We start from the raw sequence: 16,580 nt of genomic DNA on the forward strand, positions 1-16,580 counted from the left end.
GAAGTAACAGAAGACAAGCAACTTTTTCCATAAATAACTTAAAATCATTTAAAGACAATTAATTTACCCGTGAAAAGGTGAACTTCTGCGTTGCCTGTCCTAAAGTTTTATCGCTCATTCTTCCCAATGAGCTCTTAGGGGACTTCAGTATAATGCTTGTTGAGTCCTCAAATGAAACACATCCCTATTACAAGGAAGCACAAGTAATGCAGGCATGAAAAAAGTTTTAAAAGGTCATCTTACAGGAAAGAAAACATATATACTTTAAGGGTTGTTTTTTTCTTTATGATTAAATAAATGCCTTACCTGTGACCCATTTGCTCTCTCCCGTGCCGTAAAGGGTTTAATACGCAGGCAAACTTGTATGTGTCCCCTAGGCTCCAAACTAGACCTCTAAAATTAAAGAGCTGGAAGTTAGAAATCTGACTAGATCCTCTGTTTGATGATTAGCACATTAAAGCAGCATTATTTTCATCATCCTATTGTAACAGACTCATTTGTTAACACAGGAAGTAATAATATTTTACTGTTTTCACAAGTGCTTTGGACCCTGCTAAACTTCTTAGTCAGAGCCTAGAATTTCAGAACAAGTACTACTGCAACACACTCCTGTACTGCATTCAGGCCAACTATAAACAAGAGTACTCCATTATTGTGCTTCTGAGACAATGTTAGCTTCATCCACTGATACCGGTGCTCCTCATAAGGTATCAAAGCAACACCACACATCTTGGTCTAGTCTATGCGCAGTCTAAAAGCATAGTGAAGATGATTTTCATCTTCTCTGTAAGATTCTAATGCTTCTTATAAAGAAAAGAATTAAGTTTATTTTTTTTTGGAGAAACAAGCTGCCTTTGTGGTCCTGAGGGCCCCTTTTTGTCACCTGTTGGGCACAGCAAGAGAGCTTTTCTTGTACAAATCTATGCCCTGTGTACCTTTCTCGATCCCAAAACCTAGAGTTGTGGTGCAGACACTGGATGCTGACCAGAGCAGTAAAAGAACAGAAGAGGGGAAAAGCAGATACAGGTAAGACACCTAAAAGAAAGAAAAAGAGCAGAAGAGAAGGAAGGATACGGTTAAGAACAAAGGACAGAAGATGGAAAGTGCTATAGAGGATTGGACTGGACATGAGCAGATCAGAGCTACACCAAGGTGTGGCTTCTCCCTGTGTCCCTATCCACCACTGGCAACATCCCCCAATGACAGGGATGCTGCTGCCCCAGCAGCTGATGGGGTTGTGGTCTGGGGTTATGTTCTATGCAGAGCCTCCACAACCTGCTACAGACCCCCAGTTCCCTGACACTTCTTTTTTTTCCAGGTGCCTGCACACAAGGAACAGGTGTTCCCCATGCCCTGCATGCTGGTAATTAGTGTGGGCAATTACTGTGTGGGAATTGGGGGAGGGAAATTCAGGGGTGGGATAGTGAGGAGTACTGGAGGGGGCTGGGAAATTGTTTGGGTGGGACTGTAGAGATCAGGCATGACTGCTAGGATGGGGGATATTTGGTTGGAAATACTGTCATTTCTATTACTCATTGCTTTGTATGATAAGTTATTAAATGCTTTATGTTCCCTCTGCTACATCTTGCTTGCAGTCATTAGTGCAGTGACAAAGGTCCTCAGCTCTACATGCCCCTCCAGGGCAGGATGGAGCACCACAGATGGCAGTGTTCCACAGCTGCCACCAGCAGCCCCAGCTCGTCCCTCCACACCTGAGGTGTGAGTGGCTGTGAGAGGAATGTCTCTGTGGAAGTGCAGCTCATTCCTCCCCTCTGATGGGGGCAGAAGGCATCTGCATTTCCCTCATGGCTCTTATTTCCTGTGTTACTGTGGCAAATGAGCTGAGCCACTGTGCCTCCCTACTATGGCAAGCTCTGCAGCTCTGCCACTGTCTTTATACTCAGCTGTTCCTGTGTGTAATGCTCCACACTTGGACCCTGCAGAGCCCAAAGGCCTCCTTGGCTGCTGTTACTCACCTGGACATTGAGGGTGCTGTGTCTCCAGTCTGTACCTGCTTCCAGGTGGCACTTGCAAGACACTGCGAGTCCACCTGGTTGGAACTGCAGTCAACAAACACAAATGTGAAAGAAATAAGAAAGGATTCTTTCATTTCACAGGCTTTCATCTCAACTGAAAGATGTTCTGCTGTGCAGCACAGCTGGGAGCATTTCATATGTGCAAAAAAGGGGGATAGGCCCTGGCTGTGCCGGGCCCCAAAGCAGCCCCGACTGTGCTGGGTTCCCCTCTCACCTGGGCCCTGCAGTGGCCTCAGCTGTGCCTGGTCCCCCTCTGCTCTGGGCCCTGAGCTGGCCCCAGCTGTGCCTGGTCCTCCTCCATCCTGGGCCCCAAGGCCCTGCCTCTGCCTGCTCCCCCTCTGCTCTGGGCCCTGAGCTGGCCCTAACTGTGCCAGGCCCCCCTCTGGCACAGGCCCTGCCTCAAGCCCCGCCCCCTGTGGGCAGCAGTGCTAGTGCCTGTTGGTTTTGCTCTCTTCCCTCTTCTTTCCCTGTTTTCTTCACAAATGCTTTCAGATCCCCCAGGATGACGTGCACTGACACTGCTGCCTTCTTCCTGCTCAAACTTTCTGGGCAGCTCAGCTTTTTCTACAGAGCAGCGTGCCTTTGGAAGAGCTTGGAGGATGTAAACTAACAGCAAGAGAACACTGAGCTCTTCTGGGTCTTTCTAGGAATGGCAAAGAGACAGGAGAGAGTGCTCAGCCTCGAGTGGTTGCTTGTATGCAGAAATCACAGTTGTCAATCAACATCTGTGCTGTTTTGCTGTAGGCAGTAGTGTGTGACAAGAAGCCTACAATTATCAATTTAGTGAACGTAATTAATTGTAACAGTTCCCCTTTCTTCTTCCCATGACACTTGGGTTATGGAGTTCTCCTATGCTATGTGCCGGTGTAATACCTCTGAGCCACAGCACTGTTTGTCTAGCAAAGCTCATGGCAACAGGCTTTGGCCAACCTCAGAGCTACGTAGATGATGATAAGATATCCGATGATAGGAGGGAAAATGAACAAGCTCCAAGGTAAGTGTTGTTTTTTCCTTCTAGTCAGCACGCCATCGCTAAATCTTCCATGCTGTGACTTTTATCTTGATAGTGATGATCCCTTAACCTCACACCTTTAGCACAGCACTTTCTGTGGAGATTCCCACCAGTGACAAAGTATTAGTGCCGCTTTTCTGCCTGTTTCTTTTTTGTCTGTATTTTCCAGAATGTGGGTATTTCTAAATAGGGCTGCATGAAGGGGTGCGTGTGTGATGGAAGAGTGAAGGAAGTCCACTGCAGATCTGTGCTTACTGCAGAAATGGCACCATGCTGTAGCAGCAAAAAGGCAAGTGGTAGGAACTACACTTGAAGAGTGGAAGTTGGTGGTTGGCTGCGCTCAAATCTTCCTCCCAGGAGATGCTCTTCAAGTATTTCTTGTTCCTTTCTGCCAGAAGCTGACACAAGCGGTCTTCCAGCCAAGAGCAGCCTTGCGGAAAGTCTGGGGAGGACTGCAGCCTGTGACGTGGCACCCAGGAGAGGTACAGATGCACAACAGGCATCAGGGTTTGATTCAATGTCTTTCTAGTTAGGCTTTCTGTCCATTCTTTCTTCATACTCCTTTTGCTGCGTGTTGCTTGAGGTCTTCATCCCTGGGATTTACAATTACCTTCCCTGTCCAGATTTGAAATGCAAACCCACCCTTCAGCTCAGATCCTAAGATCCGCTACTGTGAACACGCAAGATGAGATTTCCTAGTATTGTGGCCCATTTTGCTACAGAAATTAGCGTTGGTCGCTCTTTAAATCTTACTGCTTCTCCTTTCTTGATTATAACAGATGTATGCCTGGAGCCAAATGGAAACATCTATGCGAAAGTGGTGCAGGAAGTGCTTTCAGAGAAAGCTCATCTTCAGGCTGGAGGGCTTCCTGTAACAGCAGGTCCCAGCTCTGTCTCCAAGACCCTGGCTGGGTGTAAACGCAAGGGTTTGGACAAAGAGAAACAGACTGCAGCGCAGTTGCCTGCTACCAAAAGAGCCAGAGGCCAGAACAGAGACAGTGTGCCAGCCCCAGCAGCACACCCTGGGCCTGCCCCAGCACTGAGCTCCAAGCAAAGAGGTAAGAAGGTGCTGCGGTACCGTCCTGGTGAAGTGCAACACATTGAGTTTGCTTAGGGCTTGCTTTTTCCTGCTCTGTAGAGGGGATAAGAGTTGAAGGCTACAAAGTCCAAAGGCAGTGAGGTGCCAGAATACCTAAATGCATCTCTTTCTGTTAATTTCACAGTGGTCTTCTGTATGTCCCCCTGGAAATGTCTGAGAGGCTTCCTAGTCCCATTTGCTTTGTCATTGGACTGCCATTTGTTTTCACAGCACCCATGTTTCTGCAGTTTTGCTGTTAACAAAATGAATTCATTGGTATTCTTGCTTTATAGAAAGAAGACAACGACAAAAAGAAAGGAGAAGGGAATTGAAAAAGGCTTCTCAGAGAGCTGCACATATAGAGGTGAGTCCTTGGTGAACACAGACACACATTCTCTTGTTGGTCTCAGTGCCTCCATCTGTCAGATATGAAAGAGATGGTAAAATCCTGAGGGAAGCAATGGAATAGAAAAGCAGCCAGCTGTGTGTTTGAGGAAATGACACTGTCAGTGAGAGCTGCCATGGGGAGCTTGGACGCCTTCCTCTGGCTTGAGAAGGATGTGGTTGGTAACAGCCAGAAGGTTTTGCTGTGATAAAGAAGCTTGCCATGTCGGGCACTGCAACCTTTGAAACAGCCTTTCCACGACAGAGCATAGGCAGTGTGTCCTGGGAAGTAGTGTCAGTGACCTGAATGAAAGGAACATGCTGTTCCACACGGGGCCATTCTGGATGTTTACTGGTCAGAGTTTCTTCATGAGATCTCCCTAGATTGTTTCTGTCCTACTTCTACGCTTGCTTTGTTTCTTTCCAGTTCTCCGCAGCGATGAACAGCCTTGCAGAGATGATGCAGAAGCTGCAGCTGAAAGACTGAGAGGAGAAACATCACATGGCAGCGGCTGCAGTGCGCGGTGTTTCAGTTGCTGCCCAACTCAGTACTTGTAGTTTGATTGCAGTCAATCAATAAACCATCACAATTAGAGATTCACAAAGAGCGCACAGCCTGATTTGTCCAGTGACACTCCATGAGCTGCTGCATGACTTTTGGTCCAGAGTTGCATCTACCATCTTCGGTCCACTATGCATCTTTGGCCCACCACAGCCCATCCCAGCACTGTTCTTCCTTTGCACACCCATGTGCCCACACAACATTGCATGCCCTTGTACTGATAATTGCTGCTATTCCTTCCCAGATTCAAGACTCTGCACTTGCTTTTGTTAAACCACTTCTTGTTTATTAGTGCCCAGCTCTCCAGTCTGTCCAGGTCTTGCTGAATGGCAGCACAGACTTCAGGTGTGTCAGCCATTCCTCCCAGCTTTGTATCATAGGTGTACTTACTGAGCGTGGACACTATCCCCTCATCAAGGTCATCAGTGAAGATACTGAACAAGACCAGACACATCAACAAACCCCGGGGAACACAGGTCTATAACTGGACGCTGTGCTGGTGATCAAAACCCTCTGAGCTCGGCCAGTCAGACAGTTCTCAGCCCAGCTTACCATCCACTCATCTATCCCACACTTTCTCAGCTTCGTTACCAGGATATCATGTGAGACAGTATCAAAAGCCTTGCTGAAGTCAAGGTAGATGACATCCACTGCTCTCCCCACATCTACCCAGCTGGTGATGCCATCACAGAAGGCTGCAGGGTTGGCTGAGCATGACATTTCCCCGGTGAATCCAAGCTGTCTACTGCTGGTAAACTTCTTCCCTTCCAGTTGCCTGGAGATGGCATCCAGACCAAGCTGTTCCACCACCTTTCCAGGGAGAGGTGAGACTGACTTCCCTGCAGTTTACCGGATCCTCCTCCTTGCCCTTTCTGAAGACTGCAGTGTCACAGGCTCTCCTCCAGCTTTCAGGCACTTCTCCAAGACCTGTCAAAGATGATAAAGAGTTTGACAATCACCTCTGCCAGCTCCCTCCACACATGTGGATGCATCCCATCAGAGTCTATGGATTGTGCACGCTGATCCCAACCAGATGCTCTCAGATCACCCCCTCCTCACCCAGAGGGAAGCTCTCCATTTCTCAAGCTCTCTCTCTTCCCTCCAGGGCCCAGGAGTCCCAAGGGGCAGTCACTGAAGTGAAAAACAAAGTAAAGAAGGTGTTCAACATCTTCACCATCTCAGCATCACCCATTTCCAGGACACCCCCCTTCCCTATTTCCTTCTCTTAGGGATGCACCAATCCTGAGCTCCGAAGAAGCGCTATTTAAATGCTGCCCAGCTCTCATGGCCCCCTTACCTTTGAGCACTCTAGCCTGTGAGATTCCTCCAAGTAGGCAACAGCAAAAAATCAAAGTAGGCTCTCTGGAAGTCCAGGGCCAAATTAGTTCTAGGCACATTGTTACCTCCACAGGTTAGCTGGGTGCCTGGCACTGACCCCTTCCAATCCAGTACTTTCGACCCCAAGTTGCTGGCTCCAGGGGGTGTCTCTACTGCAGTTCTGGCTGAGGACTTTGCCCGAGGAGACAAATCACGCTGCTTTTGAAACTCCCAAGTTTCAGGATTTCCTGCTTGTTTCAACACGCCAGGGAAACACGTGGGTGGCATGAGTTGGGCAGCAGGGTGCTGGCTGCAAGCACACAGTGACAGCAACTGCAGCCATCAGCATAGTCTGAGCCTGCCTGCAAGACCTTGCACACAGACCTCAGTGCCACGACTCCCCTAACTGAACACAGCAACCTGGAAATCCAACCCAAATGGAAATGTCCTTAGAGTGCCATCACCCTGCACTCCACGCACTTCATCGTGTCCCAGAAACCAGAATCAAACCACACAGACCCTGACAATCACAGCTATGTCTGTTCTTCCCTAAAGAATCAAAGCTGCAGCAGGCCAGAAGTTTCAAGGAAGAAGCAGCAGCTCTTTTAACCATTTCCTGAGGTTCACATTCAGAGTTCATTTCTGAGGCTGTACATGCAGTTTGATCACAGCCCGGCTGAGTCCTGGTCACACCCCGCTCCCTCTGACAACTAAGGGAATCAGCACAACGAATCTGAAGACAGAAGTGGTAATGCAAACAAGACGAGAAGATATTTGCTGAGTCTGGATCCTCAAACGCATTTCAGCTGGGAAAAAGGACAGAGATGCCCACCTTGTAAATTTGGGTCACCTCCTCCCAGACGCACCAACACATCACCATTGTGAGAAACTCAAGTTTGGAGTTGTGCCAGATGTTCTCAGGTAAGTTTTGGACTGTTTTGTGTTTGCTTGAGACAGCTGCGTTCCCAACCAGTTCTGGAGAGTCCCTGCACAAGTCCATCCCTTGAACACATGGCAGGTGCTCAAAAACCAGCTCTGAAAGAAAGCAAAGTTGGTGTGTAATTTGTGGTGGAGCTTGCAGATCTTAACAGCCAAATTAGAGTGACAGCAAAGTTGGAGGACAACTGGCAGAGCAATTGCTTTACCAGCTTTTCTGAAGTGTATTTTGACCTTAACAAAGTGTATAGGAAACTACTGATCACAGCCTGAACTTCTGATTGACCACCTGAGGCAAGCAATGAGTCAGCTGCAGGAGCACAGGTGAAGGTAATTCAGCTGTGCTACTGGAAGGGGTGGAGCTTGGCTCCAACTCTCCCAGATCTCATGTAAGGGCTGACCAGCTCTAAGGCAGGATTTCTTCCTCTGGTGATTTTTTTTTTTTTTTTTGGCTTTACTGTGGACCTTCAATGTTGGTGAGCATTTTCCCTTTATCCTTCTATCATATTAATCATTTCTATGAAGCATCTGTATACCCTGTGTTTACATTTACATTACATTACCTATTGGCTGTCTAAGTGTTCAGTTGTATAACTATACACACAGGGTCAAAACTAAAACAACACGTGCTTTATGTCTGCTCTTAGCAGCTTGGAAGGAACCAGGCTAGACCTTGTGGTAGGGCATTCTGTGCTGGGAAGTCAGCAGCACTGTGCGCATACAGCTGTTTATGCCAGGTGAGGCTGTGTGCACACGGTGTGTGGGGGCAAACGCTGCATTGGGAACATATTAGCATGAAGCACAGAAATACATGCTCAGAGGTACTATGGGGCATGCTGGGTTTGATTGTTTCAAGACGTGAAATTAAAAGGCTGAACAGACATCATGTGCTTCTGGTTTGGAGAGGGGATTTTAATAAATGTATTTGAAGTTCTACAGAAACTTGGTTTTACAGCAGGCAGCGTCACATTAGTCCAGTCTTTTTCCTATCATCCTGAGGATAATATCACCAGATTAAATTGCTGGTACACCTCGATCCTCTGAGTTTTAAGAGCTTATGCTGTAGTTAAAAGTTGCTTTCAGACTTCCAAAGTGGGTCACCAGCACACGTACTGGCACTGTGAAAGCACACAAGACACAGCTGTTTGCTCTAAAACATTTATGATTACACAAGAAAGATAAAGCAATTGTAACTACTCACTGCCAAGGTAGGAATGAAGTGATGAAGCAAGCTTCCCAAATATGTGGGCACTGCAAGCTGGAATAATCCACTAATGGATTATTCCATTAGACCACTAATGGTCTTCTAATGCAATTCCTTCTAGATTTGGTTTTCCAAGTCCTGGGTGAAGGCAATAAACAATTAACAGTAACTGCTGGCAAATTCTTGTTTGAAGACTGCATTAGAAGAGTCTGCCTTATAAATACCAGACTGCTGCACACTGGTTCCTGCTGCATGAACAGGCAGGAATGGGAATCAGCAGAGCACACAGTCCGGCACATGGGGAAAAACCAGTAAGAACCAAACAAGGTAACACTTGATTTGGATTTGTTGAGATAGCTTCTATTTCTTTTCTTCAACAGGGTGCTAGTCTGAATTGTTCTGTGACCAGAAGGAATACATTGGGCAAAGAAACTTCTGATTAGCTTGGAAACCATCAGGGAGAACAAAAATGTTCCTGAACTGACTGATCCTCTCTACAAGCATTTCCATCATGTGGACATTCAGGTGCAGATGGATTGATCTAAGAGTAGAGTAGAGGGTGTTATATGACAATATACAAGCTTTTGGCTGTGGTTAGACCCAGAAGATGGCTAAGCACCATGCCATTCTGTACAGAACACCCCTTTGGCCAGCGTAAACCAGCTGTCCTAATTCTGTTCTTTCCCAGCTCCTTGGATCCTTTCCTGAGAACAGCTTTGTCTGTGCACAACATGCTTAGCAGGAGCTATAAACATTGGTGTGTTATCAGCATTGCTTTTCTCCTAGAACCAACACGTTGCATCATACCTGACAAGCTGAAGAAAGCAGGTCTGTCCCAGCTGGAAATGAGCCACATTTACATTGCTTGGGCTTTTTGTTGTGTTTGTTTATTTATTTTGTAGTTGTTGTTGTTGGGTTTCTTTTGGGTTGTGCTAACGATGAGATTTGGTAGTATCAGAATGTATCTGGTGAAGGGGGAAACAGTATTTGTTGAGAACTTCTCTTAGTTGTAGAACTGTATCTGCTTGGATGACACTGACCTCCCTGAGCACCGACTTTCTTCCAGAAGTATTTTCTTGTCTTAGAGGAAAATGAGTGATGTTGTTAACTTTCTCCTACCCGATTCCTTCCTGGATGTTGGCATGCACCTGCTGTTCCAAGTATCAGTGTGTACGTTAGGTATAACTTGTTTTTCGCTTTGCTTGTAGGTCTTTCAGGTTGCAGCCTATGAAGAAGAGGCACGTATAGCACTTGCAGTGCTGGATGCAGTTGAAGGCAAAATTGATGATGCTTTCCTAGCATTTGAAGCTATGAAGAATGTGGTTCACACTGGAATCTTGCCGAGGTTGGTTCCTAGCTTGCATTACCCCAAATGTTTTTTTTTACTTGCATTCCAGCTGATTCTCATTAATCTAAATACTGTTGCTTAGCTTTGGCAAAGAAAGGCAGATGAGTTTATGAATGATGGTGTGTTGGCAGAAGCACAAGAAGTGCACAAACCCTGTCTTCAAAGAAAGCACTGCCTAATGAAGATCATTGATGAATGCTCCTCAGATCTGTCAGTAGCTGACAAAGTCATTCTTGCTCTACAGCTTGTTTGGAGAGATGCCGTGGTGTTGCTTACAGCTACACTGTGGCACTGTTTCATGCCAAAGCCCAAATCCAGCTATGTGGGAAACACAGTAATGGCCCTCTCTTACTGAATGTGCTGCAAGTTTCAAAGCCAGCCGTAATACTGCACAAGAGAAATGTGGATCTGTCTTTGCTAAAAAGGCAGGAAGGTCAATGGGACTGTATAATCTGTTTGGTGAGAAACAATCATGCTGCCTCCTAATGCACTGCCTGCCGGAATCCAAGCAAAACTAATACCAGAGCTTCTCTTCAGCGATTCTCCTTTAAACTTGAGCAAGTAGATGCTCCAAAGACCACTCAGAATTACTCGAAAATGTCTTTTTCTTTAGCTGTTCTGTATGCCTAGTCCAAAATGAAGCAAGTGATGAAAACTGTTGATCCTGTCAGAATCCTAACTCACAATGTCAACCTAGTGTGCTAGTATCTGTTGTTCAGGTGCGTAATTACATGCGTTTCAAATATCTAATACCTATAATATTTGTTATGCACCTGTCTGTTACATTTCAGAGACTGAGAGCAGTGTTCTGGTTGTCTCAGGAGCATGCAACTAAAGGATGACTTCTTGAACAGTAAAAGTTTCAGTAACAGCTACCATGGTAATAGACTGAGGTTAGTTGGCAAGAAGCACAGACTTCCCCCAAATAATTTGAAACCAGTCCTCTTCAGTTGCTGGTTAATGTTTTCTGGGATGTCAAACCCTCACAGTTACTCAGTGATTCAGTAGTACACATTGCTGCAGACAGCTCAGCTCAGAAATAAGGGCACTGTGGGGTTAGTGTTGCTGTTCTGAAGTAATTCAGTCTTCACGTTTGGCTCAATTTCTGTCCAAAGCTGAGATGACGACTGTGCCATCAGACAATCCTCCATCTGATGGTGCTATAATTGCTGATGAACCAGAACCTATCCCAGAGCAGAGAGCTCGTGCTGGCTTTCTCAATGCGCCTTCGATGTTCTTCTGTTATAAGAATAAGCCTGGATACGTACCTGAAGAGGGTGATGGTAAGGAGAGACCAAGTTGATTTTTGTGTTGCCTTTTTTTGTGGGGAAAGGACATTTGGAACCAACAGATGCTGATACCGTTTGGACTGATGGGCAGCAATACTGCTGCCTCCTTCCTTTTGGGAGAGGATCATGCGTCTCCCTTCCCAAATCTGTCTCGTGGCTCTCTTAATAAAATTACCAACACACTATTTTCTCTGGAAACACAAAACCTACGCCAGACCTCTAGGCTGAAAAGCTGTCAATAGTGTAATAAGGCACCTGTACACAAATAGAAATGGGAAGCTTGCTTGCTGACGCATAAAGCTCTTAACACTTATGCAGAAGTTTTTTATATGCTTGCTGGGCTTGTAAGTCTGAAGGGCGTAACAGACTTAGACTTCTCTGTGTTTGGAACATCACTGAGTAAAAAAGAAGCCTTTACAAAAGCTTTGGTCACAAAATTCATAGGATTATTCTCACACCTCTGAGACGTGACTATTTTCACTCTGTGAGGAATAAAACGCAGCAGAAGAAACACTCTCTGGCTCCTCTCACTGCACCTCAGGTCTTTTCAAACACTGGAAGGGAGACACAGGTCTTACATTTCTCAGGGAGAGAAAGGAGTCACAGCTGTTTCCAAACCTGGATCCAGCTTCAGCTACTAAAACTCCAACCGTGTTTGAATTAACTGATTTCAGAGAGAGATTTCAGAGGAAAACAGTACATCATTTTATGGAGTGATACTACTTCAAAGGTATAGCAGTCAACAACCTTTTTTTTTTTTTTTTTTTTTATAGTGCCAAATTGGCATTAAGTGAAAATTGAACAGGTTTTGGAGCTATTTCAACATTTTCCCCTTGATTTTTGCAGCTCCATGGAAAAGAAGAAGCTCTGATGGAGCAAGAAGCCTCTCTGGATAATCTGAAAGAGGTGCGGTAATGTAAGGACGCTTATTGCAACTTGGCTTGTAATCGTTTCTAAAATGATCTGGTTCATCCTGTTTGGAATGTGATATTTCTACAGCAGAAGGATGCAGAAGTGAAAAGGCTTGAAATGCTGCTGAAGGAAATTGCCGAATGTCAGGACGACCTTGAGGAAGCAAATGAATCCATATGAAATCCATCGAGAGGAATTATTTCCTATGATCAGTAACTCTCCAAGTCTGAGTTAACACTGCTGGTTGTCTGAACGGGATGTCTGCAAAGCTGATGACTTGGTTTTTCTGTGACAGGAAGGGTGTGAATGCAGTCAATTACTTTCCCCCTCTGTGTTTCTGAGTTCTTGAGGCATTTTCGCAGCGTGGTCTCTACTGTTCTGTCACTTGTTTACAAGAAGAGAAAGGGTAAAGCAGTTGTTGGTTTAATCACTCTGCTGCTCAGGAACTCCGTCAAAGGATTTCGGAGTGTTGTTTACCAAAAAAATCGAGTTTTCTGTACACAGATATTTGAGTATTTTTCTTTTATTTCAGGTAAATGACGGGATTCTAGGGAAGAAGTACTCAAATCAATAGATAAGGACAGCAGAAGCTTGTTTCATCTATCTTGAAGGTAAGGTGTTTTCTTATCTGGATAAGATTCCTTTGTAGGTCAGAAGAAAAACAGAATTCCTTGTTCTGTTTTGTTGTAGTGTAAATATCAGTTTATAGTGGCAGAGATGCGTAAGGATACTGGTGAAGTGGCACAACAGATGACACCTTTCATGCAGGAGGAAGTGAGGGCAGCATCAGGAAGGGATCAAGTAAGAGTTGGGCAAAGTGGAAAATCACTCAAAAGCCATTCAGCAATGGAACATTCTCTGCATACCTGTTGAAATAAGGAAACTTTTCTAATTTCATTTGTTTCATGAGTTAATTAGTTGGAGAAAGAATAGATTCTATGAGGGGGAAGTGGGCAGAGAAAATAAAGCTTGCTGCTAGGACCATCTTTTGAATTTTATGGGGTGCCTGTATCTACTTCTTATCTGTTTGACATATCATGCATCATTCAGTGGATAATGAGCAGAACTGATGTGCTCTGGCGCATGCCCATCTGCTCAGGTTTTGGCTTGGAAGATCATCAAGTTGAAAGCTGAAATAGCTGATGATGTGACTATATGTCATGGTTTTGTAATTTTGTAATTTTGCTATCAGTATTCCACATCATAACATCATGTCAAGTATAGATACTTCTGTTGAATGTGCAGTCCACAGAAGAAGACTACATATCCCAGAGAACAACAGGAGTAACAATAAGTCACGGGACCAGGACTCTATATAATCTCGTTCCCAGGCTGGAGTGCCCTCCTTCTTCTCTCGAACTTCTCGGAGAGTGGGAAGCGTTCCAGCCGTGTCGCCTAGAGTTCACAGTCGGCCTCTCGGTTTTCGGAGACTCTCTCTCTCTCTGTTTCATTCAATTTGTTAGCCTTAATTATATTATATTGTGTTATCTTGTATTTCGATATCATATTTAGTAAAATAAGTTTTTCCTCCTTAGATTGTCGCTGTTTTATCCCACTCCCCTTTTCCCCCTCCTTTCCGGGCCCCGGGGGGGGGCCGTGGGGTGGCTTCCCCTGTCACGGGCATAGGTAAATCTAAGTAACCCGTTACACTATATTACAACTACCACCAAATTCTGAAGTTGATGAGCTCCTGACTGCTCTTAAGGATTGGATCTCAGACGAGCACCTGAGCAAACTCCAAAGAGGAGAAGAAAGCAAGGACAGTCAGAAGCCTCAGTCTGCTGGAAGAACCCACATCCAGGAGAAGGTAGAGGGACTGGAATTTGCACTGCTTCATGTGTTTTCAGATTCACGTATGTATTGATTGATTTTGAGAATGGGTAAAGTCAGCCTGTTTAGTGTAGACTTTGGATAGAGCAATGAAAGCCAAACAACAGTTACTAATGCAGTACTAATCCCAGCAGTCAAATGCAATGGCTGATTTGCCACTTGTAAAATAGAGCCATCATTTTGAAGGGAAAGTGTAATGTCCAGTCTCAGCTTGCAAGTTTCAGCCTTTTATTACCTGTATGTGTAACACTGTTGTATTTTATGTGTAACACTGTACATAACTGATTATTTTATTATTTTTTTTTCTACCGAGATGCTCAAACCCAATTGAAAATACTTTAATGTCTCTGTTGGATCTTGAAGTTTCAGTGAATGACTTATGACAGATCATACTATGTGATACTGAAAGCCTTTCCTTCCATCTCTCCAGGGGCACCAAGGCATGGAAATCAATGCGGTGTTCAGGAGTTCTACTTGTACTGCTTTCCTTCATTCTCTGAAGGGTTTGTAGGCACTGGTGTTGGTCTTGGTGGTTGAGCTCACACGATGAATCTCCGCTTTGCATGCAAACCTGTGTAAAGCTTAAAAATCTGCCTAGGGTGTGATAATTCTTTGACCTCTACAGGACCTGATGAGTGAGTGTTTGCAAATACAGTCTGACAAAGTTGCGTGTTTTGTATGTGAAGTACAAATACAAAGGGGATATTTTCAGGGTGTACGTAGGATGGAAGCTCGGCTGTCTTTGCAAAATTCATAATGCAGAGATGGAAAAATACAGCAAGAAGAAACCACTTCTCATGAGCTGAACTTTCCCAAGATCATGTTTGATGTTTTTGCACTGTGTATCAAAACACACTTTTACACACACATGCGATCGCTGTTGCAGCAGCGTCTGAGCATCTCAGGAAATATGTTTTCATCAGCGTGTTTAGCAGACTTTGAGGTAGGGAAGGAAACAGGTTTTTGTTCACTGTTGCGTGAGGTGAGCTGAGATTGATGGCAAAGTGTGACAAAGCAGCACGGGGATTTTGGCTTTGTGCTCTGCCAAATGTCTCACAGACTCAATTGCTGTTCCTCTTGCCAGTGAGGAGCTATTTGAAATGATCACGCTGTAAAGTTTGGTTCTGAAGTAATATTTCTGTACAGTTTATGATGAAAATGAGCATTGCTGGACCTCACCTGAATGGAGATCTGAAGGTTCAAGTTGAGATCTGTAAATGCTTTTGCTGCACGTGACTTCGGGCATCTGCACAGGACAGCGTAGGCAGCACTGACTGAAACGGGGTTTCCTCTAGAACCAGAGGCAGCTCCATATACTGTCAGAGTATCATGAGCCCTCACTTCCCAGTCTCTTTGTGCAGTCAGTGTTGATAAGGCCCTGTGCTGATGTTGTTCAGTCTCTTTTGTAACACAAGTAGTATCCTCTGTACAGAGTCTGCTGTGATACGCGGTCAAACCATTTGCTGCTTCACATTTAATCCTTAGGGGAACGGAGTTGAGTGGAGTTCCATGTGTTTTCATGTTTACCCTCAACGTGCACGTCATTTCATACAGGACCCAACAATGGCAGAAACAATGACGAGACTTGCTGAAGGTGTTTTGGAAGGCATAAGGAGCAATGGAGAGAGATGTGCACAGTTCTTCTGGACGCTGTGCAAAGAGCAAATCAAAACCAGCGCTTGTTTTCTTGACCAGTCCCTTGATGCCTATGAGGCTTCTGTCACACATGGTTGTGCTTACAGCAGAGACACGAGGTAAGTTTTGGTTCTTATTGAATCTTTTTGTTGTGATTCTGTAATTGTTTTTTGATCTTTTCATTTTTCTTTTTCTGTTGTATTTTAATCAGAGAGATGGCCTGCGAGATAAAGGAGACCAGAGGTGACGGTAATTCTTTCCAGCCATTGCTTTAGCAGTAGCCAAGGTCTTTGCTGCATGTAATGATACAGCACTCCCTCTGGTGTCAAGTGAAAGAAGTAGCAAATTCCAGGGCTGTTCTGTGGCCACATACTGGTCAGGAATGGATTTCAAGTAAGACCCATAGTCATAACGTGGTGTTGTTGAGTGACCTGCAGTAAGCATTGTTACTGCTAGAAATGACCTGCAGGCTCAAGGAAAGGTAAACAAACCCATGCTAGGAATTACACTGAAAAGCATCAGTGCAAAGGGCTTGATGATAGATTTATTTTGCGGCCACATCTAACAGATATTAGATGGGTCCCATGGCTCGTTTCCCACTCGGTTAGGAATTTGGAAGCACCATGGAGGAGTTACATGCAAATCACAATCAGTTGGACTAAAAGGGGTGACAGAAGGGGTCAGAAGGGATGGTGTCACTGTGCAGGGAGCACCAGAAAGCCAGGATGAGCTGTGAAAACTCTGAACCCAACTGTGAAGTCTAACAGATCCAAGGACTGATATCAGTCACAACCCACAACCACAACAAACCATTTAGATGTTCTGCTTCTGCCTTTGTAGCTCTATGGACAGACAGACCGCACAGATGTGTGGTGCTCATGGGTACGTCTCAGCAAACCAGTGGTGGAGGAGCACATTTGGCTGCAACATCCATCCTGCTTCCCTCGAGATGTCGGTCTCCAGCAGGTGACGCTGTGATTCAACTTTTGCCACCCGAGGAACTTTTTCCTGTGCGCTTTAATTTCCTCTGCTCCAGG

The 16,580-nt window shown here is 45.2% G+C and overlaps 1 protein-coding gene and 1 long non-coding RNA gene across 2 annotated transcripts; one reads left to right on the top strand and one right to left on the bottom strand.

Annotated features, from left to right (window-relative positions):
* Positions 1–72: 72 nt before the first annotated feature.
* Positions 73–2,060, bottom strand: LOC146757629 (uncharacterized). Its single transcript, XR_014936102.1, has 3 exons — positions 1,977–2,060; positions 307–393; positions 73–184 (listed from the first exon to the last, which is right to left on the bottom strand). It is a non-coding gene; the product is annotated as an uncharacterized LOC146757629 (long non-coding RNA).
* Positions 2,061–3,361: 1,301 nt separating this feature from the next.
* Positions 3,362–5,354, top strand: LOC146757630 (zinc finger CCCH domain-containing protein 11A-like; the record flags this gene model as incomplete). Its single annotated transcript, XM_085520702.1, has 4 exons — positions 3,362–3,530; positions 3,828–4,106; positions 4,420–4,490; positions 4,938–5,354. Coding segments are annotated over 4 exons (579 nt in total), but the record flags the coding sequence as incomplete, so codon positions are not given.
* Positions 5,355–16,580: the final 11,226 nt, after the last annotated feature.

The sequence above is a fragment of the Coturnix japonica genome, chromosome 20 (genome assembly GCF_054131305.1).
Source record: "Coturnix japonica strain WE chromosome 20, WE-NBRP24, whole genome shotgun sequence".
Classification (NCBI taxonomy): domain Eukaryota; kingdom Metazoa; phylum Chordata; class Aves; order Galliformes; family Phasianidae; genus Coturnix; species Coturnix japonica.